Source organism: Spinacia oleracea, chromosome 6, assembly GCF_020520425.1.
Source record: "Spinacia oleracea cultivar Varoflay chromosome 6, BTI_SOV_V1, whole genome shotgun sequence".
Taxonomy (NCBI): Eukaryota; Viridiplantae; Streptophyta; class Magnoliopsida; order Caryophyllales; family Amaranthaceae; genus Spinacia; species Spinacia oleracea.
The window spans coordinates 123,610,931-123,636,483 of record NC_079492.1 but is presented as its reverse complement, the minus strand read 5'-3'; the positions used below and the strand labels follow the sequence as shown (position 1 = coordinate 123,636,483).

Sequence of the window (25,553 nt, the reverse complement as noted above, 5' to 3'; positions counted from 1 at the left end):
ACAATGCTAGGCCAAGAAAACTAAAGTAAAGTTAGAGCACAAAAAAGAGCTCTTTCATTATAGACATAAGAGGTGAAAAACTAAACGTTACAATTGACCGATTTCAATTCGGGTCTTATCCAAGTGATGAATCATTCGTCTAAATTAAACTAGTTAAAAGTCAAACTATATTTCCATCATTTGCTATAACAAACATAAATAAACAATACATTAAATCAATATTAAATATAAGTTACGTGAAGTCTAAATCACCTCCTAAATTCTGAAATCTCCTCGAATGTGAATCAACTATTTGTGATGCCGTAAGGGTGTTTAAATTCCGATCCGGACCGAAAATAGACTGAAACCGGACCAGTTGATTCCGGTCTTCGGTCCTTTAAATTTTAATGTTTGTGTTTCGGTCCGGTCCGGACCGGTTGACCCGTTTTAAATTAAATAGATCATTAGTATTCTTCCTTAATGCTCTAAAATCATGTGTTATTCTCTGTTGTTTTCCTACTCTTTAATTTTCTGAGTATATCCATATCTTCTCCCTTGAAAATTGAGAATTAAACTTTTAAAAGATTTTGTGATTATATCTTTTTTGGAAATAAATAAATTTGAAAATTGTATGGAGGCGTATTCAATAATTTCAGTCCAACTCGGTCTAAACCCGAACCGGAAAAAAAACCGGTCTGATGTGGTCCATATCGGATTATTCCCATCCGATTCCGGTCCACAAAAGTAATTCTAATTCCGTTCCAAATGAGTGCCGATCCGATTTTTGACGGATGTACAAATCTTCTAATATGTATCGGTTCGAACCAAGTCAAGTCAAACCGGGTCAACTTTGTATAAGAATATAAGATCCATGAGAAACCCCTCATTATCTACATGATTACATCAAATTCAGCTTTTCTTCCTTCTCCATTGTTTGATCACCATGTGTAGACGTGTAGTGTACCACCACTAAACAACTCATTAATGCCATAAAAAAAAGATCCAACAAACTATTCCTTTTTTTTTAAGGTAATGATCTTACAGATTGGAACAGCACAATTTCCCCCAACTCAAAAACACCGACACTCTCCCCCCTTTTCCCAACTAACTCGTCTAGGGTTCCTCATTTCACCTTCAACAATCCCTAATTGTCTCAAATTTTCGCCATTAATGGCGTCGATCATTCCTTGAATTCCTCAATTTATTATCGAAAATGTTGGAGAAGTTTTTAGGAGTTCGTAAAGCTAGGCAGCTAAACAGGTTCTTCCGCCATTGCAATGTCACGTTCCTTTGTCTTCTGCTTACAGTCCTCGTCCTTCGAGGCACCATTGGCGCCGGAAAATTCGGTACTCCGGAGCAGGATTTCCTCGAGATTCGCAACCATTTCTCGTCTCGGAAGCTCGCTGAGCCGCACCGCCGTCTCGAAGAGGTAAAATCATCTTCCTCGTATTCGGATACGTTCAATTACGCTGCTTTTGATTACAAGAAGTTTTATCATGATGAAAGTAGTGATGATAAAGATGTTGAACTATCAATGCCGTATAGTTTGGGTACTAAGGTTATGGATTGGGATGGGAAGAGAGAGAAATGGTTGAATGAACATCCGGAAATGCCGAATTTTATTGGGGAGAAGAGGAAACCTAGGGTTTTGTTAGTCACTGGTTCGTCTCCGAAACCGTGTGAGAGTCCTGTGGGGGATCATTATTTGTTGAAGTCAATTAAGAACAAGATTGATTATTGTAGGTTACATGGGATTGAGGTTTACTATAATATGGCATTGCTGGATGCTGAAATGTCCGGGTTTTGGGCGAAATTGCCATTAATTAGGACACTCTTGTTAAGTCGCCCGGAGGTTGAATTTCTATGGTGGATGGATAGTGATGCCATGTTTACTGACATGGAATTTGAGTTGCCATGGGAGAAGTATGAGGGTTATAATTTAATTATGCATGGATGGAAGGAAATGGTGTTTGAACAGAAGAATTGGATTGGTTTGAATACTGGGAGTTTCTTAATTAGGAATTGTCAGTGGTCGTTGGACCTTCTTGATGCGTGGGCTCCAATGGGGCCGAAGGGGAAGACTAGGGTTGAGGCAGGGAAGGTTCTTACTCAGGAGTTGAAGGGTCGACCTTCCTTTGAAGCAGATGATCAATCCGCAATGGTGTATTTGTTGGCAAAGGAAAAGGAGAAGTGGGGGGAGAAGGTTTATTTTGAGAATTCATATTACTTGCACGGATATTGGGGGATTTTGGTTGATAAATATGAGGAGATGATTGAGAATTTTCATCCAGGTTTGGGTGATCATAGGTGGCCATTGGTCACTCATTTTGTGGGTTGTAAGCCTTGCGGCAAGATTAGTGATTACCCTGTGGAAAGATGTTTGAAACAGATGGAGAGAGCGTTTAATTTTGGGGATAACCAGGTTTTGAAAATGTATGGGTTTGGTCATACATCGCTTGCTAGCAGGAGAGTGAAGAGAATACAGGATGAGACAATGAAACAGGATGAGGTTAAAGATGAGCTGGGGATTCAGGCAACCAAGGTATCGTGATCTTGACCTGGTTGATCTCTATTCTCTTTTGTTGCTGATTTCTTAGCTCGTATTCCATGTTAGTGTACGATTTCTTAGAAGGGTTATGTGTATGTGTTCATTAGGTTTGTACATAATATTCTTTTGTTCCTTTCTAGGAAACTACACTTGTACACTCGGAGGAGATGAGTACCATATATTTTTGGTTCTCTTCTCATCTGCTGCTGTTAGATGATTATCTAGTGTATTTGATGTGTTAACATCCATCTTTTTGGTGCTTGTTACTGGTAATCAGAGTATATATTCCAGTTTAGCTTCTTTCTTATGGGATTGAAGTCTTCAAATGAGGTTAAAAATAATGGTCATTGTGTTTTTTAGTTTCACATTCAACAGTCATGAATCTTAAATTTAGTTGGATACTTCAATTTTCTATCAGAATTTCATAATTATGTAGGTTTGTGTTACAATGCTTTCGTACTATCTACTCCAACTTCCGACATGAATTTCTGAGCAACAGTATGGTGTATAGATTGATCTGAGTTTAACACATGAATCTTTTATTATGATTGAATAGGTTTTCTTTACATTGCTTTTTATTCATATTGTGGATTTGGAATGGTATTTTCTGATTTACTACATACTATTTACTACTGAGTGGAATTGTTGATGAACTACATACACTCGGTTTTTCACCTTCTTGACTGAACCTTAAACATACGTTGGGATCCTGTGCACCACACGCCGCAAGTGTGATGAACACCAGTCATGCTGATCTGGGCACTTGCGCAACAGTCGTGCTCCACTGGACCACTGTTTCCCCTGCGTGTGGTACTGTGGTGCTTACATTGGTGGTCTTGTGGATGCAATAAATTTTGCTCCTGCGGTTGCAGCATTTGACTGTAACAAAATATTGCACCCACCAGTTGTGTTGCACCCACCAGTTTGTGCACCACACAACGCCGCACGTGTGATGAACCCGAGTCATGTTGACCTAGGCACGTGCACATCAGTCATGCTCCACTTCTCCAACTGCGTATGGTCTGGTGGTTGCAGTAATATTTTCCCCTGAGGTTACAGCATTTGACTGTAACAAAGTTGGGGTTTTTCTGTCAGTTAGCGCGATTATTCCTGGGTTACTACTTACTACTGGTGATCCATAAAATCGATGTTTTTGGGCTTCTGGAGCTTTTTGGTGTATGTGTTGTGTTTTGTACTATTTGTTATATCAACAACAAAGGGCTTCTCCTGCTTTCTTTGTTGTGGCGCAGTTTGGCTTATTTTTCCGTCATCTTAATAGTAATAGGAATGAAAAACTTGTATCTTGCTCATTTTCTGCTTAGCTTTTCTTGGGTACTTTTCAGATTTCCGCTCTGCTCGTATTTTTCCACTTATTTTTCCCCCCACAGAGCATTTGGTAACTGCGAAGTATTGCCTTTTCTGTAACAGTATCAGGATTTGTATCAAACTTGAAAATCATATTAATACAAACAAACATGCTAGACATTAGCACATAACACTTGGTTGATTATTACAAAGGGGAAAAGAAAGTAAAAACAGAGACCCTTATTTACAGGCCTAGGAGTATTCAACATCATGTTCTTATAGTCATATGATCATATCCCATCGACAAATTTATGTCAGCAAAAGCTTGAGACTAACAAAAGCAAGAAGGGCAGCCCAACCCAAACAAGGCAAAACTAAGTCGGCGGCGATGTCGTTCACCCGTTTGAACACCCTGTAACACCGAAACAGAGCATAACACATTCCGAGTGCAACCAACAGACCAGCCCAATTCGCACCCATCTTGAACATCAGCGGGTCCCAAAGGAGGCTCAACCCGAATTGGCCCAGATATAAGCCCACAGTATTCGGGTTCTTATGGAACTCACCCTCAGCCCAAACAATCCATCCGCAGAGACCCAATAGGGAGGCTGAGCCCAAACAAGCCATATGCAAAGCCCATATTGGAGGTACCCAATTGGGTCTGTTGGACAACTTGTAGGTGTCATTTGAACCAAACATGTAGATGTTGGTAAGGGTGATGATCACAGGAATTGATAGTGCTACACTCAAGGATTTAAGGCCGCGTTTTGCCATAATCCTCCTCTTCTGCCTTGTCTGCCCAGCCCCTTTATCGCTTTCGTCGTTGGCGGTATCTCTTTCGGGGGTGTCGTACGCGGCGGCGGCGGCGGTGGCGTTGGCGTTGGGTTCATCTCTAGTACTCCTTTGCTTAAGGTTTTGGGTTTCCATTTTGTTTGTTTGTTTGTTGGTGGTTTTTGGGGGAAATAGTGATAGTGTGAAGATATATATGAAGAGATATAAAGAAGAAAGGGTTAAATAGGAAGGGAAGTAACATAAGAATGACAACAAAGCCAAAAGAGAAGAGACACGTAGGGGGTGAGAAGTGAGAGCAAGTGCCACAATTCACTACTCATTTTACAACTTAATAAATAAATAATAATGGAGATGATGTCTAAGTTGTGTAATTTGTATAATTGATGGAGTGGGTGGATTTCAACTTCGGCTAAGCTCAAATATTCGTTAGAAGTTGTCATGCGCATGCACGTGGCTCTTCATCACGATTCACGAAAGGTCATTTACCGACATGATCGCTATATAATAGTTAATCTCGAGGTCTTGCCCAAAGGTCCTAATTGCACAAGGCCCATTAACGAAGTTTTGGCCTATTTTATACAAACCCATTTCGTCAACCACGCCATCTACATGCAAATTGCACTTATTATGTGTTGTTAGGCCTAGTTTGGATGACATTCTGTTGCATGAGAAGTTTCATTTCCTAAGGAGTAAAGGGCAAAGAGATTATTTGGTAGACAGGATAGGAAGTGACAGTTTGAGAAGTTGTTTACCTAATGCTTATAGGTAAGTAGATTTTTCCATGAGAATTATAACTTACTATACTCAACCAAACAACAATAGTTAAAATACATGAAAACTGTAAATACAAGGAAAGTATAACTAATAACCTTCAAAATACAACCAAACATCATGTTTTGTACGGAGTTCACTCCACTTAGTTTCCTTATATGCTTGGTGATTGTGTACCCTTTTGTTGAGGTTGTTGATCATAGGTTTAGCACTTTAGCCTCGCTTTCGAAGGCTGGTTTACAAATAAACTTGTTCATTCGTCTAAGGAAGATTTCGGGGAAATGTAATATTTTCTTTTAGGCCCGACCGGTTTTGGATGCGACTGTGTTAAGGGTTTTTAATTGACAGAAACGTTAACTCTCGGTTTTTTTTTCCTCCTTTTAAAAGGATAATAACACATAAGTTATGATATTCTTCTCTCAAAATTATATTCTAACTTATCTAAAGAAATAAAATAGAAAACAATATTGTCTATAAAAGGATTTATATCTTGGTGGCTTGTATTGTGTTGACCAATGGATGCGACGTAATCATCACTGCGGTTAGCTTCTCGGTATATATGTAGCGAAATATGACTGACGAAATTAAGAAGCAGTTGTTTGATGTCGTCCATAAGAAACTGTATTTTTCACGCACATTGAGCAGGTTGCTGCAAAATCTGAATTATAAGTAAGTTATCTCCCTCAATGAAATAAAAGTTGAATATTGTTATACATTGCCAATAATAAACAATTGCGGAGTTCAATAGCTTCTGCAAGAAAAGGGAGGGTAGGCGGCCAGATTGTAGGAGCGACTAGATATAATGGTTCGCATATGGTTTCTAATAAAAACCCTTGATGCACCCGATTTATGACGAACAAAGGCATCAAATTTAAGTTTTAGGGTGCCATGCAGGTGGCGCCCAAGCAACATGGATAAATAAGATAGGAATTTCCTTTGTTGAATGTGATTCCAAATAGTCCAAACAAGTACGAGTTCCATTCACTGAATATTTTTAAAGTTTTAGTGTAGAGGCCAATAGCAGAAAATGAGACGTGTTTAAAAATAACTGCATTTCTCATTTTCCATGTGCTCCATAAGAAAGTTATTATTTTCTTAATTAAGTTTCCATTACTAGAAAAAATCCAACATAGTTGATCTAATATATCCGTGACAGTGACATGTAAGGGAATACCTTTGATAACTTGAACTACTAAGGGAGAAACTACCGAAGCTAGAGCAAGTTCCTCTATTGATGCCTATGAGAAGTTTGTTTGTTCCATCAAGGTGTAGGGTAGTATGAGTCATGAGTTAAGGAAGAAATCATACTTCAAGAAGATCATATGGATTGGGAGGAAGAGTTAATTGGCCGAAGTTACTCTTCGATTGGGACCATTGGAGTATTGGACAAAAGGGGGAGAAAAGCAAGGCTTAGTTCTCATTTCAGCTTAGAAATGCAACTTTGTAGACACCTACTTTTGTCCCCATTCCCGAAAGGGAAGGTTCGATGATGAAAACGTAAATCTCTACTTGACAACGCATCTCCTATAAAATAACGAATCTCAATTCCCCTTTTCATTTCACCCGAAACCTGCTATTTATAGAAACATGCTATTTATGGAAACCTGCTAAAATAGTAACTGCCGTAAATGGGTAGTTGTTAAAAGTGGCAAGTAATAAAAGATAGAAACCTGTCAGAATTAGGTGTTGCACTCCAACATAAATCCTAAATGAGATAGAAATTGCGAGAGAATCCTATTCCTAATATGATTCGAAAATAAGAGTCACGTATTAATTAAAATCCTAACGAGCCTAGAGTTCGTAACGGGCCCAGACGCATCCCGTCACAAGGTTAATACGCACTAAAAGACTCAATTAGATCTCAAATACTCCGGATTCTAGGGATCCGAATCTGACTAAGAAAAACAGCCCATATCCTATTTTCAACGCCTGGCTCTGGGCGCCAAAATCTTCGGCGCCCAGGCCTGGGCGCTGAAAATACCTGGTACGTGTTTTTCCTAATTCCTCGTGGATTAGAGTTCTGCAATTCTATCTTTCCACGAACTCTTTTCTATAAATAGGGCCTTAAGTTCGACGAGAAAAGAACACAACACACAATTATTATTCTGAGTATTGACTCTAAACCCCTAAGCCTAAGCCTCACGCTGCAAAACTGATCACGCGTTCTGTCGCAATCGATCCATAAATCGAACAGAACGTATCCCGTCCCATAATTTGAGATTCGTTAAATAAAAGGAGAAATAGCAAAGTCAAAGTGGTTAGTTTTCTGAGAACCGTGACGCACCTCTCAAGGGTGCGTCGTAATGTGTCCCTTTTCCATGGTTTAATTGCTTTCCTCGCCCTTTTATGAACTGTTAAACTAACCAAAATCTGATTGTTCGATCACGCTTAATAAATATGATATTTTTGGGAAATTGGATTATCATTCTAGGTCCCTTAAAACAATCTAAATCAGATAATCGCGCTCGATCTAGTACTATATGTTGCATATTGATAAAATCAACTCAGATTAGTTTAATAGTTAACACATGTCCCTTCAATTATTTATGCTGAGCTAGTAAGGATATCCTGCCTCTGGAGTTATCGAATAGTGAGTACTCCTCTCGGTAGTTACAGTCCCCCGTACCCTCAATATCTACCCTGCGGGTGTACGTTGAGCGATCCCCACCACCAGGGATCACAAGGGAACCTACGGCCGTCGTGGTCAAACATAATTGCACTGCCTTTATGTCACGATAATCGGGTTTTGTCAGTTTTTCTCATTGTCGTTAAAAACTGAATGGCGACTCCTATATTACTAGTCAATTGGGTGTAAACTCACAGGAAATCCAATTACACTTGATTTGACAAAAAGAAGCGTCACACCCACAAGGGACGAGGTCACGCATTAGCCTCGTGCTTTTTCGACCCCCTCACAGTGGCGACTCCACTGGGGAAAGTGAAGGAAATACTCGTGCTTGTAGGTAATCAAAATAGCCGAAGGGTGAAACGATCCTACCCCGCGTTTGTTTCCCCATCAAGTTGGGACAACCTGAAAATCAGCATATTAATGTGAACGGACAGAACCGCATAACGAATCTTGGCTCCCTTGGTGTTTCATCTCGGGAGTTGGGACTAAGGATACCCATCGCCAACCGGGGGGTGCATACGCTTCGAATGTTGTCCACTCGGCACTTTCGCTAGTAGTACATCCGTCCCAAACCCAATCGCTCGCCCACTAGGTCCCTCTCGCCTGCATGCCCCCTTGGCTTGCACTTGCGGGTTGGCCTTCTGGGACGAAATTCGTCTGTTGAAAGCACTACCCCGACCGGGGCATGTGGTGGATCTGCGATAGAAGCGGTACCAAGCCAGGCGCAAATAACTACCCATAGAAGCCTATCATAAACTACATGACATATTATTATTGCCTCATGATGGAATGTTAGTTATGTGTAGCGAAAAATATGATTGTGTGTGACAAACTATCCTAGAAAAACCAACGACCTTAAAAATTGCTCAAACATTCATAAACCAATTTGCCAAAGAGTTATACCGAAATACGTGTTCCGCAAACCCGAACGATCGCCACAAAAATAAGCCACGCTCGGGATGGCCTGTAACGAATCCCACAAACGTTGCACAACGCGTAAAGGACGTTATTAGGCAAGCACGCAAAATCGAAGTCGCATAAACAAAAGTAGACGCAAACAGAAAACGAGAACCAGCCAGGGACGCATTTTCAACGCCCCTGGCTGGGCGCCAGAATTTCTCACGCCCGACGCTGGGCGCTGAAGTTGTTGTTTGACCTTCTGGTCAGGCGCAGCAGCCTCGGTGCCCGCGAAAAAGAAAACACGTAGCAAAAAACCGTTCGTAAAAAAATTGCTGCGAGGGCGTAAGAAAAGAGACTCATAAATATATATATATATATATATATATATATATATATATATATATATATATATATATATATATATATATATATATATATATATATATATATATATATATATATATATATATATATATATATATATATATATATATATATATATATATATATATATATATATATATATATATATATATATATATATATATATATATATATATATATATATATATATATAACTCTTTGCGTCGTTGTTAGGCCTCCTACGACGACAATGCTCGGCACCAAAACCGAACATGCTAATAACTATGAATGTCACACGGGCGAAGATTTTCGAAAATATAAAGAGTTTAAATTGCACACATAGTAGTCCAAATATACTAGTCCGACTTAAGGGTAGTCATAAAATGTCTAAAAACCGACTCACGAAACAAACTAATGTGTCTCCTACTCCACAACAATAATGCAGGGCCCCTGAATACCTACCCGTGATAGCCATCAAGGAGCGCGATGGAAGAAGCATATCCCGAACATCTATACCTAGAGGTCGCACAAACCCAAGAGATGCATGCTCTGGGACACGACCCTCTACGTTCTCAAAGGCCACTCGCCTCAAAGAACCATGCTATGCCAAAAGCGCTCCCCAACTCACATGCTTTCGGGCTATTGTTTGGGTTAGAAAAGAAAAGAGCGAAGAATGAAACAGAAATTATGGCATTAGCCCTTCAAGATGAATTGTTCGATCCTACTAAGTTGATCACTCCATCACCCTCAAAAGATGACCAAATCCAACGAGGGTGGCGCAAGACTTTCAAATGGACTAATGCTCGTGGGATGAAGTTCAAGATATCTGCGGGAGAGGGTCCGATGTACGAAGAATTAGATTCTGACTCCGAGTCCGAACCTAGCAAAATTGTAACCCCTCCCAAAAATAGTTTAGACCCGGAAATATCTACTCCGGGAGATCTTTTTGATGTAATGCTTCATGACTTTAATAAGATAAACAAAACTTTTGAGTATATGCCGCTTAAAAATCCGAGTAATAATGTAGAATGTCTCGCCACTAATGAGCACGAAAAAGAGCCAGAAGAGGAATATACCGAACTAATAAAAGCTGTAAATGAACAAGAACTCAAAACTCCTATAATTGAGGACACAGAATCGGTAAATATTGGAACAGAAGAAAATCCTAAAATCATTAAAATTGGCCTCACCTTAACTCCCACTGAAAAGGCCGATCTAATCTCCACTTTGCGGGAATTCGAGGGTGTCTTTGCTTGGTCCTACAAGGACATGCCAGGAATAGATCGAGAAATCGCTGAGCATAAAATTCCGCTAGATCCCAAAATGACGCCAGTAAAACAAAAGCTACGGCGGCTCAAACCAGAGATAGCCTTGAAAATAAAAGAAGAAGTCACTAAACAATTAGACGCCGGCTTCATAAAAGTCTCCAACTACCCAGAATGGGTGGCCAATATTGTCCCCGTAGCTAAAAAAGATGGACGAGTGCGAATGTGCGTAGACTTTCGAGACCTCAACAAAGCCAGTCCCAAAGATGACTTCCCTCTACCTCACATTGACATACTAGTAGACAACACCGCAGAACACGCGCTTCTCTCCTTTATGGACGGGTACGCCGGATATAACCAAATACTTATGGCAGAAGAAGACATGGAAAAAACAACCTTCATTACCCCTTGGGGTACATATTGTTACACTGTAATGCCTTTTGGTTTGAAAAACACGGGGGCCACCTATCAAAGAACAGCCATCACGTTACTCCATCACATGATACACAAAGAAATCGAGGTCTATGTAGACGACATGATCGTCAAATCTAAAGACCGGCACGGTCACCTCCCGGCACTTAGAAAGTTCTTCACCGGAATCTTGAAATATAACATGAGACTAAATCCACAAAAATGTGTGTTCGGGGTAACCTCTGGAAAATTGCTAGGATATGTTGTTAGTACGCGAGGAATCGAGATTGACCCATCCAAGATCAAAGCCATTACCGAAATGCCCCCACTGTGAGGGGGTCGAAAAAGCGCGGGGATAATGCGTAACCTGTCCCTCGTGGGTGTGACGATTCTTTTTATTCAATCAAGTGTAATTGGATTTCCTGTGAGTATACACCCAATTGACTAGTAATATAGGAGTCGCCATTCAGTTTTTAACGACAATGAGAAAAACTGACAAAACCCGGTTATCGTGACATAAAGGGAGTGCAATTATGTTTGACCACGACGGCCGTAGGTTCCCTTGTGATCCCTGGTGTGGGGATCTCTCAATATACACCCGCAAGGTAGAGATTGAGGGTTCGGGGGACTGTAACTACCGAGAGGAGTAATTCGTTCGTCGATAACTCCAGAGGCAGGATATCCTTACTAGCTCAGCATAAATAATTGAAGGGATATGCGTTAACTATTAAACTAATCTGAATTGATTTTAGCAATATGCAACATATAATACTAATTCGATCGTGATTATCTGATTTAAATAGAAATAAGGGACCTAGCATGATAATCCGATTTCCCAAAAATATTATATTTATTAGGCGTGATAGAAAAATGATATTAGGTTAGTTTAACAGTTCATAAAAAGGGCGAGGAAAGCAGTTAAATCATCGAAAAGGGACACATTACGACGCACCCTTGAGAGGTGCGTCACGGTTCTCAAAAAACTAACCACTTTGACTTTGCTATTTCTCCTTTTTATTTAACGAATCTCGATCATGGGACAGGATACGTTCTGTTCGATTTATGGATCGATTGCGACAGAACGCGTGAACAGTTTCGCAGCGAGAGGCTTAGGCTAAGGGGTTTAGAGTTAATACTCAGAATATATTATGTGTTGTTGTGTGTTGTTTCTCGTCGAAACTAGGGGTCTATTTATAGGAAAAAGTGGCGTAGAAAGATAGTTTTTCAGGAATTTGAATACGAAACGGATTAGGAAAAGAATCCGTCCCAGGTACTTTCGGCGCGCAGCTCTGGGCGCTGGAATTTTCGGCGCCCAAGGCTGGGCGTTGAAAATAGGGTCTGGCAGTTTTGTTTAGTCAGATTCGGATTCCTAAAATCCGAAGAGTTTGAGATTAATTTGAGTCTTTTAGCGCGTATCAATTTTATGACGGAATGCGTCTGGGCCCGTTACGAACTCTAGGCTCGTTAGGATTTTAATTAATACGTAACTCTTATTTCCGAATTCTATTAGGAATAGGATTCTCGCAGTTTTCTATCTCATTTAGGATTTACGTTGGAGTGCAACACCTAATTCTGACAGGTTTCTATCTTTTATGATTTGCCACTTTTAGAAGCTACCTTTTACGACAGTTTAATATTTTTAGCAGGTTTCCATAAATAGCAGGTTTCGGGTGAAATGAAATGGGGAATCGAGATTCGTTTATTTTATAGGAGATGCGTTGTCAAGTGGAGTTTTTATGCTTTCATCATCGAACCTTTCCCTTGCGGGAATGGGGACAAAAGTAGGTGTCTACAGTTAGCCCCCACTTCGACTGAGTCTTGGAGTAAGACGGTCAAAGTATTAGACGGAGTGCGTCACACAAGCCACGGTGTATTGTGACCTGTTTCGCGAGGGTTTTGCGAGCCCCCGAGTGATAACATTTGACTTAAGGGTCATCACTTGAAGTGTCGACATATCCCTCACGTGTCATTGGGATTTGTCAACTGATAGTATAGAAACTTCATCACTTTGTCATTGGAAGGATCTATAGATGCGTAGAAAACTCCCTCACTTTGTCATTGGGAGTAACTACAGATGTTTTCGAAATTAAAGCTGTAAAGTGTAATTGGGCCTGGCCAAGCCCAATCACGAGGTAAAACGTTTTTAAAGATTCTCATTTTTAGGGCTGGCTAAACGAGAAAACCCCCTTGTTTTTATAGGATGTAAAACGAAGGAAAATCCAGTACCCTTGTTTTTATAGGAAGTAAAACGAAGGAAAATCCAGTAAAAGTTATCGCTACAGCGACCAAGGACCTGCGCTGTTAGTGACGCAGACCCCGCCCGCTGAAGGTGGGCGAGCCTGTCCTCTGAGGGGGACCCCCCGTCCGATGGAAGTGGACGAATCTGTTTGATGTTTTTTTGAAAATAAGGACCTACGCGGTTTGTGACGTAGACCCCGCCTGCTGAAGGTGGCGAACGTTGTCCGCTGAGGGTGGACACCCCGTCCGATAGAAGTGGACGAATCTGTTTAAAAAAAATTTGTTTTTGAAAATAAGGACCTACGCGGTTTGTGACGTAGACCCCGCCCGCTGAAGGTGGCGAACCTTGTCCGCTGAGGGTGGACACCCCGTTCGATAGAAGTGGACGAATCTGTTTAAAATTTTTTTTTTTGAAAATAAGGACCTACGCGGTTTGTGACGTAGACCCCGCCGGCTGAAGATGGCGAGCCTATTTTAAATTTGAAGATTTTATTTCTTTCGAAAACTGAGGACCTGCGCGGCTAGTGACGCAGACCCCGCCCGCTGAGGGTGGGCGAGCCCATTTTGAATTTCTTATTTTGCCCATGTAGAAGGGCTTTTGTGATTACAACCTGTTGGTGGGTCGTAATATTTCCTGATTAGATGTGTCCTATAAGTGGGTCCACATTGTGTATATTTAACAATATATTTTTTGAGATATCCAAACATGATATGGTGCGTGGCGCAGTCTGGGAATGTGATTTTGATTGCACGCTCTTTGTTGGAGTCCACTTTTCGCGAGCCCCCAAGTGTTGGGGCTCGTCAGTTGTTTTTCGCGTCTTGTAATCATGTTTGGGGTCACGCTCGTATGTGCGAGCGACCTCCTATAGTAGTGTGCTATTTTTAGTGAAGTCGTGGAGTGCGACTTTAAGTGAGTCAAATGGATGCGGCAGGGGCCAATAGAAGTTAGGGCCTTTTTTTGAGCCTGGGTTCATTTTCGGCGCCCAGGCCTGGGCGTTGAAATAATTCACGCCCAAGTGGGGCGTTGAAAGTGTTGTTTGGGCTGGTCTTTTGATGACACAGTTGGCCTCCTGTTCATTCGTTTATTTCACTTGGAAGTTCTATGTATTCTCTTTTCTTTTGTTTTTTTTTTTTTGTTTTTAGAACGTGATGATTTTCTTGGGAAGCCGTAGCCGATTGGTGGACTACGGTGCTTGTCGCTTTGGGGCGATTTATTTTAAGGAACTGTTGTTCTTAAGGCGTACAGTTATTGCAATAGTTGAGCGAGTCTATATGGCCCGAGGAACATACCTTGAGGTGTAAGACTTTGATCGCTCTTATATTTTTTGAACGTGTTCGTGAATGATGATATGTATGTGCGAACGAGCGTTCATAGAATGGCCGTTGTGTGCAGTCCATTAATCAGTTTGCTTGAATCATTTTTTTTTTAAGCAATGACTGATTTTGAATAGTTTGCTTAGAAGCTTGATAGGGGTCAGGTCCATTCATGAAGTGGGCTCAAACATCGTGCCCTTTCGATTGTTCAAACATTTGCCTCGAGATTTTTTTATTTTGCCATGGTTGTTTCGTAGCTTGGAGCTCCCAAGTATGTGAAGGAAATAATGCCCTTGGTCCAAGTATGCATTCTATGTTAAGTCTAATAAATGCGGTTCAGTATTAATTAACAAGTTAATAATTCAGTGAGATCAAGTGAGCTGAATGCCTAGCTAGAGGCCGCTTCAGTTCAAGTGGAATTAATGATATTAATCCACAGCTTACTCTTGACTGAACCCGTAGGGTCACACAAATAGTACGTAAACGGATCAAGTATTTAATGGCATTAAATACTCCAACTATGGATATTCGGAATCGACGGATCTTGGTTTCAGTGGGAGCTGAGATCGTCACAAACAAGAAATGAATACTCCGGAAACGATGATATTGCCGGAAACGGAAATATGGATCGTATCGGAAATATAAATATTATCCAAGTCATAGATGTTGCCGGAAACGAAAACATGGTACGTATCGGGAAATATTATTGGAAATGGAAATATTGCCGGAATCGGAAATATTGCCGGAAACGGAAATAATTGTCAGAATCGGAAATATTATCGGAATCGGAAAATAATTCCGGAAACGGAAATATTAAATATTTGTTCGAAACGGAAATTAATTCCGGAATCGAAAATATTAAATATTGTTCGTATCGGAAATATATTCCGGAATCGGGAATTTAATCGGAAGCGTATCGTACGAATAAGCATCGGACGAGGCCTGCCGGACGAGGGCCCAGCACGAAGCCAGGCCATCGCCCAGCAAGCCAAGCGCGCCACACGAACAGCCAAGGCCACGCCAGGCCCAGCGCAAGGCCAGGCCCAGCAGGCCGTGGCAGCGCGCAGCTGCGAGCAGTGGGCTGCGAGCATTGCTGCAGCTCGCGTGGGCTTGTAGCTCGCGTGGGCCGTGTGGGCTGTGCGCGGGCATGGCCTGCACGCTTGCGGGTCATGCTCGCGTAAGTGTTTGTGTTCGCATACGAAACCTAAAACGTGCAGAATTCGTTTAATGATTAAATTCCTAATTCTATTTGATAAATTAATTAAATAAGAGTTTTATTATAATTCTAATTTAATTAATTCGTATCCTAATAGGATTCCAATTCTCTTTCCATACCCCTATAAATATGTGGCCTGGGTTCACAATTTATAACGAGTTATTCAAGTATTCAAAGTGAGTTTTTGAGAGAAAAATTCAGTTACACATCTTGCTCAAAAGTGCCGAAAATTTATAGTACCTTAGGGGCGATTCTAGTTGGTCAATCTTAAGGCGGATCCGGACGTGCTGTGGACTATCTACGGAGGGACGACACTTGGAGTCCTAAAGACTTGTTCTTGTTCGGTTCGGGCGCAGCTAGGGAAGGCACGCAACAAAGAGTATGCATCTAAACTATGCTAAATGATTATGTGTAAATAATATGTATTCCTGGCTTAATGGTTGTTTCCGCATGATTTATGAATTGTCATATGTATCATAACCTAACAGTATGCATGTTGGGACGCTTCCTTTTGGCGTACTATTTTGTAGGTTCCTTCGAGAAAGGTGCCTTGGGGTTCCGCTCGTGTAGGTGCGAGCTATCCTTTCCGTAGTAGGTAATATTTTGCTACCTTCAATCCTTAATGTAGAAGTAGTGTGGCTTGCATTCTGAATTTGAGGCGACAAGTAGTCTTTGCCTCTTTTACACATGCTTTTGGTTGAACCTGCATTAGTGCAATATGCCTTACTCCTTTTTTAGACTTGTACCGTGGGACGGTTGATCTTATGGTGCGACGTAGGCTTGTGTGGCCCAACGGCGTATCTTAGAACATTCCTCCAAGTGTTGGGATATAACATTATTATTTTTTGCATTGGAGTACTTCATCATGCCTCGTTCAGGTGCTCGAACAAGTGTAGCACCTTCTGTGTGGGTTTGCACGGCTTATTACTTCGTTCGATGCGAGGATTCATAGGTGTTTCTTCCCTTATTTTTATATCTGGGCAAAACTTGGCTAGCAGAAAGATTCAGCGCCCAGGCTGGGGCGTTAAAGATATCGGCGCCCAGCTCTGGGCGTTGAAATCGATTTCTGGGTATATTTTGATGATTTTTTTTTCTTTCGCTTTTGCTTTGGAACGAGGTAGACTGTGTAACGGGCGCTTGTAGGGCGAGCGTTATGTGCAGTAGCTTGATCGGAGTTTTGGTGACTCGCGATTTTCAGTTACCCTTGTTAGTGGGGTGACTTTATATATTCTAAGTAGTGCTTTAGAATTTGGGAGGGGTTGTAGCCATTCTAAGGTTCGTTTTGCACGATTAAAGCTTAGGATTGAGCCCCTATGACATATGTATAGCATTAGCGTCGAGAATTTGCGATAAAATCGTCATTTCGAGCATTTTTAGAGTGTTTTTCTCAAGCCCCCAATTGTAGCTACGGGATTGGCTTGGTGCTATAATGCTTTGCATACGTTTTAATGCATTCATGGTGACACGGATCATGAATAGTTTGAACCAGACTCGTTTAGTGCGAGGTATGTTCGAGTAGTGATTTGCTACTTCTTTTGTAAATGTCGTATTATGCGACATCGCCATGGTCAAGGTAGTAACATGTGGAAGTGTGCCTTGAGCAAAAGTTAGGTGACTTTCTTTATGTTAGGTTATGATACATATGATATTACATAAATCATGCGGAAACAACCATTAACCCAGGAATACATATTATTTACACATAATCATATAGCATAATTTAGATGCATACTCTTTGTTGCGTGCCCTCCCTAGCTGCGCCCGAACCGAACAAGAACAAGTCTTTAGGACTCCAAGTGTCGTCCCTCCGTAGATAGTCCACAGCACGTCCGGATCCGCCTTAAGATTGACCAACTAGAATCGCCCTTAAGGTACTAGAATTTTCGGCACTTTTGAGCAAGATGTGTGTTTGAATTTTTCTCTCAAAAACTCACTTTTGAATACTTTGAAACTCGTTATAAATTGTGAACCCAGACCACATATTTATAGGGGTATGGAAAGGGAATTGGAATCCTATTCAGATACAAATTAATTAAACCTAGAATCCTACAAGAACTCTAATTAATTAATTTATCTAATAGAATTAGGAATTTAATCATTAACCGAACTCTGCATGTTTTAGGAATCGTGCATGAACACAAACACTCACGCACACACACACGGCAGCCACGATGGGCCGCCCATGCGCGTGCGTGCGAGCAGCAGCCCACGCAGCGAGGCCTACGCGAGCTACAAGCCCACGTAGCTCCTGCGCGCGCTATGCATGAGGTTTGTGTATTACGATTATGCATGAGGTTTGTGTATTACGATTTGTAGACTTGAGTATTACGATTATGCATGAGGTTTCAACACAATCCATGCCATGAATTTGCTTGTAACCTTTAGCAACTAATCTAGCTTTGTGTGTGAACACAATTCCATGTTTGATGGTTTTTATACTTAAAACAAACTTGCAACCAATAGGTGTGAAACTATTCTTGCAAATCAACAAAATTTCAATTTTTTCATCAAAACATTGAGTATATTTTATGGCCTCTAACCATTTAAAACATTTGAGTCTATATATGGCCTCTAACCATTTTAGGGAATCTAGGTTTCGTCATAGCTTTCTTACAAGTCACAGACTCATTAATCTACATGATAATAGTTTAACTGCAAGTTGTAGGTTTCTTCACTATCTAATAGAAGAATCTCATAGTTTCATTGACCAGAACTCTATGTTTCTTTACTATCTAATAGAAGAATCTCATAGTTTCAGTGATTTGAACTCTATGCCTACTTGGGTATAGAACATCAAACAATAGAATATCAATAGCCACTTGAAAGTCCTTTGAATATTCTGTTCTCCTTGAAGCACTTGTAAAGTCTTCTAAGAGATGTCTATTCTTAAAGCCACTTCTAAAGTCTTTAAATAATAAGTTCGGATTTTCTGAAGCACTTCGAAAAGCCTCCGGAATGTCCGTTTATGTTTGTTGTTCGCCTCGAAGACTTTCGAGGTCTATTTTCTCCCACTTGTCATTTTGGAAACGAATCTCCAAAAGGACATTATTTCGAGCAAACAAACATTATGTTCTCAAAAATTCGTGGTAGAAACAATACCCTTGTGTCTCATTTGAATAAATCACAATGAAACATATATCTATACTTGGGCCTTAGTTTGTCGAATGACAAACACTAAGCTCCCACTGAGTTTTGCAACTCTCTAGATATATTTTATGAAAAGTTATTCTGAAATTACTTTTCAATAGCTTTGACGAATTTGGTTTAGTTTGGTGGTAGTTGAGCATTTTGTTTTAGAAATTATAGGAAAAGTCCTTATGATTCATCATTAATCGAATCAAGTACTAATTGACTTTGATTATTCCAACTAAGATATGCTATATCTTATGGACCTAGATTGTGAAATTACAACACATAATCATTGATGATCATATTTGGTCTCAAGTAATCATCAACATGATCTAACCTAGATCTTTATGATTTCTTGCCAAGTGGATTTTATACTTCTGAATCTTTGAACTAGCCAAACAGATTCAAACTTATATCACATTGAGTAAATAAACCTATATTCACTCAAATCTGTGTGAAATAATAAAGTCATAAAACCTTTCTTTAGCTTTGAACTCTATTGTCTAGGCGTTCTAACAATAGTTCATATCTTTTGTTACTTTTAACAAGTAAGACTAGCCTGTCTTAAAATGATCTAGAAATCAATCAACTTTCAAAAGTCCATCAAAATAGAGCTTATGAATGTTAACTTGTTGATATGGTCTAAGCAACAATGCCAAAGATTAGTGGAACTCAAATCAAGAGATTGATTTGAACCTAGTAAAGTTTCATTGTTAAAGATTTGTTTGTTTTAATCAAGCATATTGACTCATCCCGTAAATGACCATTTCATTCAAATAAACAAACAAACAAGCATTGTTTTTGTTCTTCTGAATGTGAGTTTTTCTGTGTTTGAAGCAGAAATTTAGGTATGCTGATTAATGGAACAAAATAGCCATTTAGTTCCAGCCTTTGAAAGGTCTTAAAACAAACTGGATGACCCTACAACTAATGTAGCATTGCCATGCTTCATTTCCCACTTGTAGGTCATTAGTGTAGCCTAGCTTCCATTGTTTGAGTTATTACCGAAGTAAGAACCTCAAGCGGTATATGATACCTAGGAAGTTTGATTGCTAGGTCACTTTTCTTTAAACATAAACTTATAGGTAGAACCGGAATCGTAAATTCCTTTCATTTGTTCCTTTGTTTTCCTATTTCTTGTACCCTTTCTTATAGTCTTAAGAATTGAATTCTTTAGTGTTGACTTTTATACTTTGTTAGACATGTCCAATGTCACCAACAAGGTTCTTTCCATTTAATTTATGTTGAACATTCTGTTTCAACTAGATGATCTTACCAGAAGCTTCTAAAGTTCTCTAAGCATCGATCTATTCGAATGTCTAGGGACTAGACTCATTCGAGAATTAAATGGACAAAGATATTAGGTTGTTAACCATTGGTAAAGCTGAGCGTTTTAAGCTCAATGCTTTATGATCTCAAAACTACATTGTATTTTGAATTCACAAGCACCAATTAGTTTGCCATTCGATTTTGATGTTCGAAAACAACTATAAAAGTCGCTATAAGAAACGTACATTTTAAATTGCTCACTTTCTCTCATTTCCGTGAATCGTTCTTTGATTCACTACCAATCGAGGAAATTTACTGTTACCTTTCTAAAAGGATTTATTGCAGTGCAAGATATTTAATTATAAACAATAATTAAAACATACATTGAAGCATGCAAAGTCTAAACATTTATCATGAATAATAACTTGAAAATGAAAGCAATCATGCAATTTAAACAAGTCATTAGCATTTTATTCGAATTATGTGTTCCGGCAGGTTTGAATAAAATGATTCCAAGACCCTAAAACCATTGAAGAATTAAGCACAGTTTGTCGACTCAATTCTAAAACATTTTAGGTAAGCAAAAGCCTTTTGCTAATAGTCTAGAAACTATTCTTGGTTGATAGGTACGTCTAAGAACTTATTAGGTAAACCTATAGATTTTGCCACGACATAAAAGGACTCCTTACTTATATCGTTGAGTTTCACCAAAACTAACATGTACTCACAATTATTTGTGTACCTTGCCCCTTTAGGACCAATAAGTAACACCTCGCTGAGCGAAAACTATTACTAGATTGATGTAAAGGATATCCAAGCAAGTGTATATTCTGGCATGGCACCTTATAACTCAATTTTTAAGTTTGGAACTTGAGGCTCTTACTATGTTGGTTAGATTTTAAGTGAACTAAAATCCTTAATCATGCAACATAATCAAGCCACAATCTCATGCATAATTAAGACATATTTAAAGCAATAAATAACTTAAAGCATGCATAAGATAAATGTGATCTAGTATGGCCCGACTTCATCTTGAAGCTTTAACTTCAAAGTCCGTCTTGAAAATCGCCGTGGGAGGCACCATTTTCTTCAAATAGGATAAGCTATAATTAAAACTAATTACAACTATTTGATGGTACGCAGACCATATTTGAATTGAAAAACAACTTTGGTACTTTAGACCAATTACATTCAAATTAATGGTACGCAGACCATATTTTCTATCCTATTTGGGCCATACTAGTCACTTCATAACCTGCAAAACAGTACATATACAATATATACCATTCACCCATTCATTATCATGAATGGCCCACATAGCTGGTTAGTAAAACACATTATGCATCACGTAAACATTTGCAGCAATTAATCATGGGCACCAATAATCTACCAATTATTCAGTCCTTATTAATTCTAATCAAGTTGTTTTAACCTTAAGGATTTGTAGACCTAATCAAGAGTTTATGATTAAAAAGCGCTCCCACTTAAACCAATAAATTCATATGCTTTACTAATTTTAAACATAAAAATGTATTTCTAGTCTAACCGGAAACATACAATTTTAATTAAAATTTAAAGCTCATATAAATTTATAATTGAATCCAAAAAGTTTAATTTAATTTCAGTCGTTATTTAAATTAATTCATGATTTTAATTTTAGTAAAATAATTAGAATAAATAACATTTATTATAATTACAATATTCAAAATTAAAATCCAAGAAAATAATTTAAATTATTAATTTTAAAATTAATTAAAATTACGTGAACTGAAATTTTCAAATTAAACATTCAAAACGATCTAATCGTAACGCAAACACCCTACGCATTGCACGCCCATGGGCCGCACGCAAACAGCCTTTGCTGGCCATATGCGCGCAGCCCATGCGCTCGTCGCATAGCTGCTGCATCTCCATCGCAAGCCATCGCACGCTGTGGTGCTTGCTGCGCGCGCGCCAGCGCTCGTCGCACGCGAGCCATCGCTCGCAGTGCGCGCTCGCCAGCGCTCGCTGTGCGCGCGAGCCATCGCTCGCAATGCGCGCGACATCGCTCGCTAGGCGCGCGATATCGCTCGCTGTGCGCGCGACATTGCTCGCTGTGCGCGCGAGCCATCGCTCGCAGTGCGCGCGACATCGCTCGCTAGGCGCGCGATATCGCTCGCTGTGCGCGCGACATTGCTCGCTGTGCGCGCGAGCAACGCTGGGCGCAGCGCTCGTGGCACGCGAGCTTGCGCTCGCTGCACGCGAGGCTGCGCGCTCTTGCGCGAGGCAGTGCGCGTTGTGGCAGTGCGCGCGAGCCAGCGCTCGTCGCACGCGAGCCATCGCTCGCAGTGCGCGCTCGCCAGCGCTCGCTGTGCGCGCGAGCCATTGCTCGCTGTGCGCGCGAGCCATCGCTCTTGCGCGAGGCAGTGCGCGTTGTGGCAGTGCGCGCGAGCCAGCGCTCGTCGCACGCGAGCCATCGCTCGCAGTGCGCTCTCGCCAGCGCTCGCTGTGCGCGCGAGCCATCGCTCGCTGTGCGCGCGAGCCACCGCTCGCTGTGCGCGCGACATCGCTCGCTAGGCGCGCGATATCGCTCGCTGTGCGCGCGACATTGCTCGCTGTGCGCGCGAGCAACGCTGGGCGCAGCGCTCGTGGCACGCGAGCTTGCGCTCGCTTCACGCGAGGCTGCGCGCTCTTGCGCGAGGCAGTGCGCGTTGTGGCGCAGCTCGCTTGCTGCCCACACGCGACTGCCTTGGCTTGCGTTTCGCCCATGCCCATTTGTTCATAGCTCGTGGCACACGACACAAGGCAGGGCTGCTGCCTTGTGCTCGTGCACTAAGCCCTTGCTCATTGCATTCGTGCCGCACGGGCGACGAGCTCCCTTGCTCGTCGTCGCATGCCCGCACTATACAACACCCCTTAAGGGTAACACGAAGTGTCCATTGCTTTGTGCGTGCAAGTTTTATGAACGAATCGCATAAAAATTTAAATTTTATATTTAAAATTAATGACAAATTAATAAATAATATTAATTTCATAATTTTAAGGCGAAAAATCGAAAATTTATTATTCAATTGATTTCCGATTTACATGGATTCAAGTCTAGGTCATAAAAATTTAAAATTTATCATAAATTTACAATTGTTATGGTGGTTTTTAATCATAGGTTTCTAATTAAATTATAATTAATTATGAAAATCAAATTAATTCTAAATTATTCTAATTTTCAACAAATTAATCATAATTACAAATTAGATTGCATAATTAACAAGGCTAGGCATTCAAACTTGTTAAACATATACAGTAGGTCAATCAAAAATTCAAGATTTATCAACAAGAATCGCAAATATTTAATTTAACATCTTAAATTTACGAAATTTTGCATTCGAAAAACTAAAACCTTCGAAAAGTCATAGTTAGGCTTCGAATTTGAGAATTCTGGATTCGGCAGAAAAATAATGTTTTTGTCAAAATTTTAGAATGCCTTTTACATGCGGAATTGACACAAAAATCACTCGATTTGGATGAGTAACGAAGAAACTGCCGAAAAACTGCGTACGTATAATTAAATAAACGCAATTTGCAATTAATTAACAATTACGAAAATTAATCACCCCTTTTAATTCTTGCAAATTTGTAATATTTAACCATGTTTATGCAAATTAGATTATGAAAATAATAAGGGGCTCGTGATACCACTGTTAGGTTATGATACATATGATATTACATAAATCATGCGGAAACAACCATTAACCCAGGAATACATATTATTTACACATAATCATATAGCATAATTTAGATGCATACTCTTTGTTGCGTGCCCTCCCTAGCTGCGCCCGAACCGAACAAGAACAAGTCTTTAGGACTCCAAGTGTCGTCCCTCCGTAGATAGTCCACAACACGTCCGGATCCGCCTTAAGATTGACCAACTAGAATCGCCCTTAAGGTACTAGAATTTTCGGCACTTTTGAGCAAGATGTGTGTTTGAATTTTTCTCTCAAAAACTCACTTTTGAATACTTTGAAACTCGTTATAAATTGTGAACCCAGACCACATATTTATAGGGGTATGGAAAGGGAATTGGAATCCTATTCAGATACAAATTAATTAAACCAGAATCCTACAAGAACTCTAATTAATTAATTTATCTAATAGAATTAGGAATTTAATCATTAACCGAACTCTGCATGTTTTAGGAATCGTGCATGAACACAAACACTCACGCACACACACACGGCAGCCACGATGGGCCGCCCATGCGCGTGCGTGCGAGCAGCAGCCCACGCAGCGAGGCCTACGCGAGCTACAAGCCCACGTAGCTCCTGCGCGCTGCCTCGGCCTGCTGGGCCTGGCCTTGCGCTGGGCCTGGCGATGGCCTGGCTTCGTGCTGGGCCCTCGTCCGGCAGGCCTCGTCCGATGCTTATTCGTACGATACGCTTCCGATTAAATTTCCGATTCCGGAATTCATTTCCGATACGAACAATATTTAATATTTCCGATTCCGGAATTAATTTCCGTTTCGAACAAATATTTAATATTTCCGTTTCCGGAATTATTTTCCGATTCCGATAATATTTCCGATTCTGACAATATTTCCGTTTCCGGCAATATTTCCGATTCTGGCAATATTTCCATTTCCGATAATATTTTCCGATACGTACCATGTTTCCGTTTCCGGCAACATCTACGACTTGGATAATATTTATATTTCCGATACGATCCATATTTCCGTTTCCGGCAATATCATCGTTTCCGGAGTATTCATTTCTTGCTTGTGACGATCTCAGCTCCCACTGAAACCAAGATCCGTCGATTCCGAATATCCATAGATAGAGTATCTAATGCCATTAGATACTTGATCCGTTTACGTACTATTTGTGTGACCCTACGGGTTCAGTCAAGAGTAAGCTGTGGATTAATATCATTAATTCCACTTGAACTGAAGCGGCCTCTAGCTAGGCATTCAGCTCACTTGATCTCACTGAATTATTAACTTGTTAATTAATACTGAACCGCATTTATTAGACTTATCATAGAATGCATACTTGGACCAAGGGCATTATTTCCTTCACTTTACCCATAATCATATTTAGAAATCCTTTTGACTCACTTGCAACATCGAGATAAACGCATACTTAGCTTAAACCAACGACACTTTATTATGTTCGAAGAAGTCTTTTAAAAAATCATTTGAAAATTATTTAAAATCCGAGTCCTACTGTGTACAATCCGAGGTGTCCTAAGTAGGTTGACTTATAGAAGGGTTCGTCCAGGATTACATGAGTGAATCAAAATACTGTTACGGTTTTTGGAATGCTGTCTAAGGATTTGCTGGAAGCCAGGGTGCAGGCGTCAAGATATTACTTGTGCCCGTTTGGCATATGCTTTAGGCTTTTAGGGCCATCTTTTCCAGAATTGCGGGAATATAAACCGTTTTCAAATTGACTT

General features: G+C 40.3%; 2 protein-coding genes across 2 annotated transcripts; one reads left to right on the top strand and one right to left on the bottom strand.

The window, feature by feature from the left end:
• The first annotated feature begins 881 nt into the window (after positions 1-881).
• LOC110788616 (xyloglucan 6-xylosyltransferase 2) lies at positions 882-2,822 on the top strand. The gene has a single exon (XM_021993247.2). It carries the CDS (start codon positions 1,193-1,195, stop codon positions 2,528-2,530), a length of 1,338 nt encoding a protein of 445 aa, XP_021848939.1. The 5' UTR covers positions 882-1,192; the 3' UTR covers positions 2,531-2,822.
• Positions 2,823-3,963: 1,141 nt separating this feature from the next.
• Positions 3,964-4,923, bottom strand: LOC110788592 (translocator protein homolog). The gene has a single exon (XM_021993210.2). The coding sequence runs from the start codon at positions 4,757-4,759 to the stop codon at positions 4,142-4,144; it is 618 nt and encodes a 205-aa protein (XP_021848902.1). The 5' UTR covers positions 4,760-4,923; the 3' UTR covers positions 3,964-4,141.
• Positions 4,924-25,553: the final 20,630 nt, after the last annotated feature.

Excerpts from the sequence above, each read along its gene's own strand:
- LOC110788616 (XM_021993247.2), top strand. The coding sequence starts at position 1,193 with ATGTTGGAGAAGTTTTTAGGAGTTCGTAAAGCTAGGCAGCTAAACAGG.
- LOC110788592 (XM_021993210.2), bottom strand. The coding sequence starts at position 4,759 with ATGGAAACCCAAAACCTTAAGCAAAGGAGTACTAGAGATGAACCCAAC.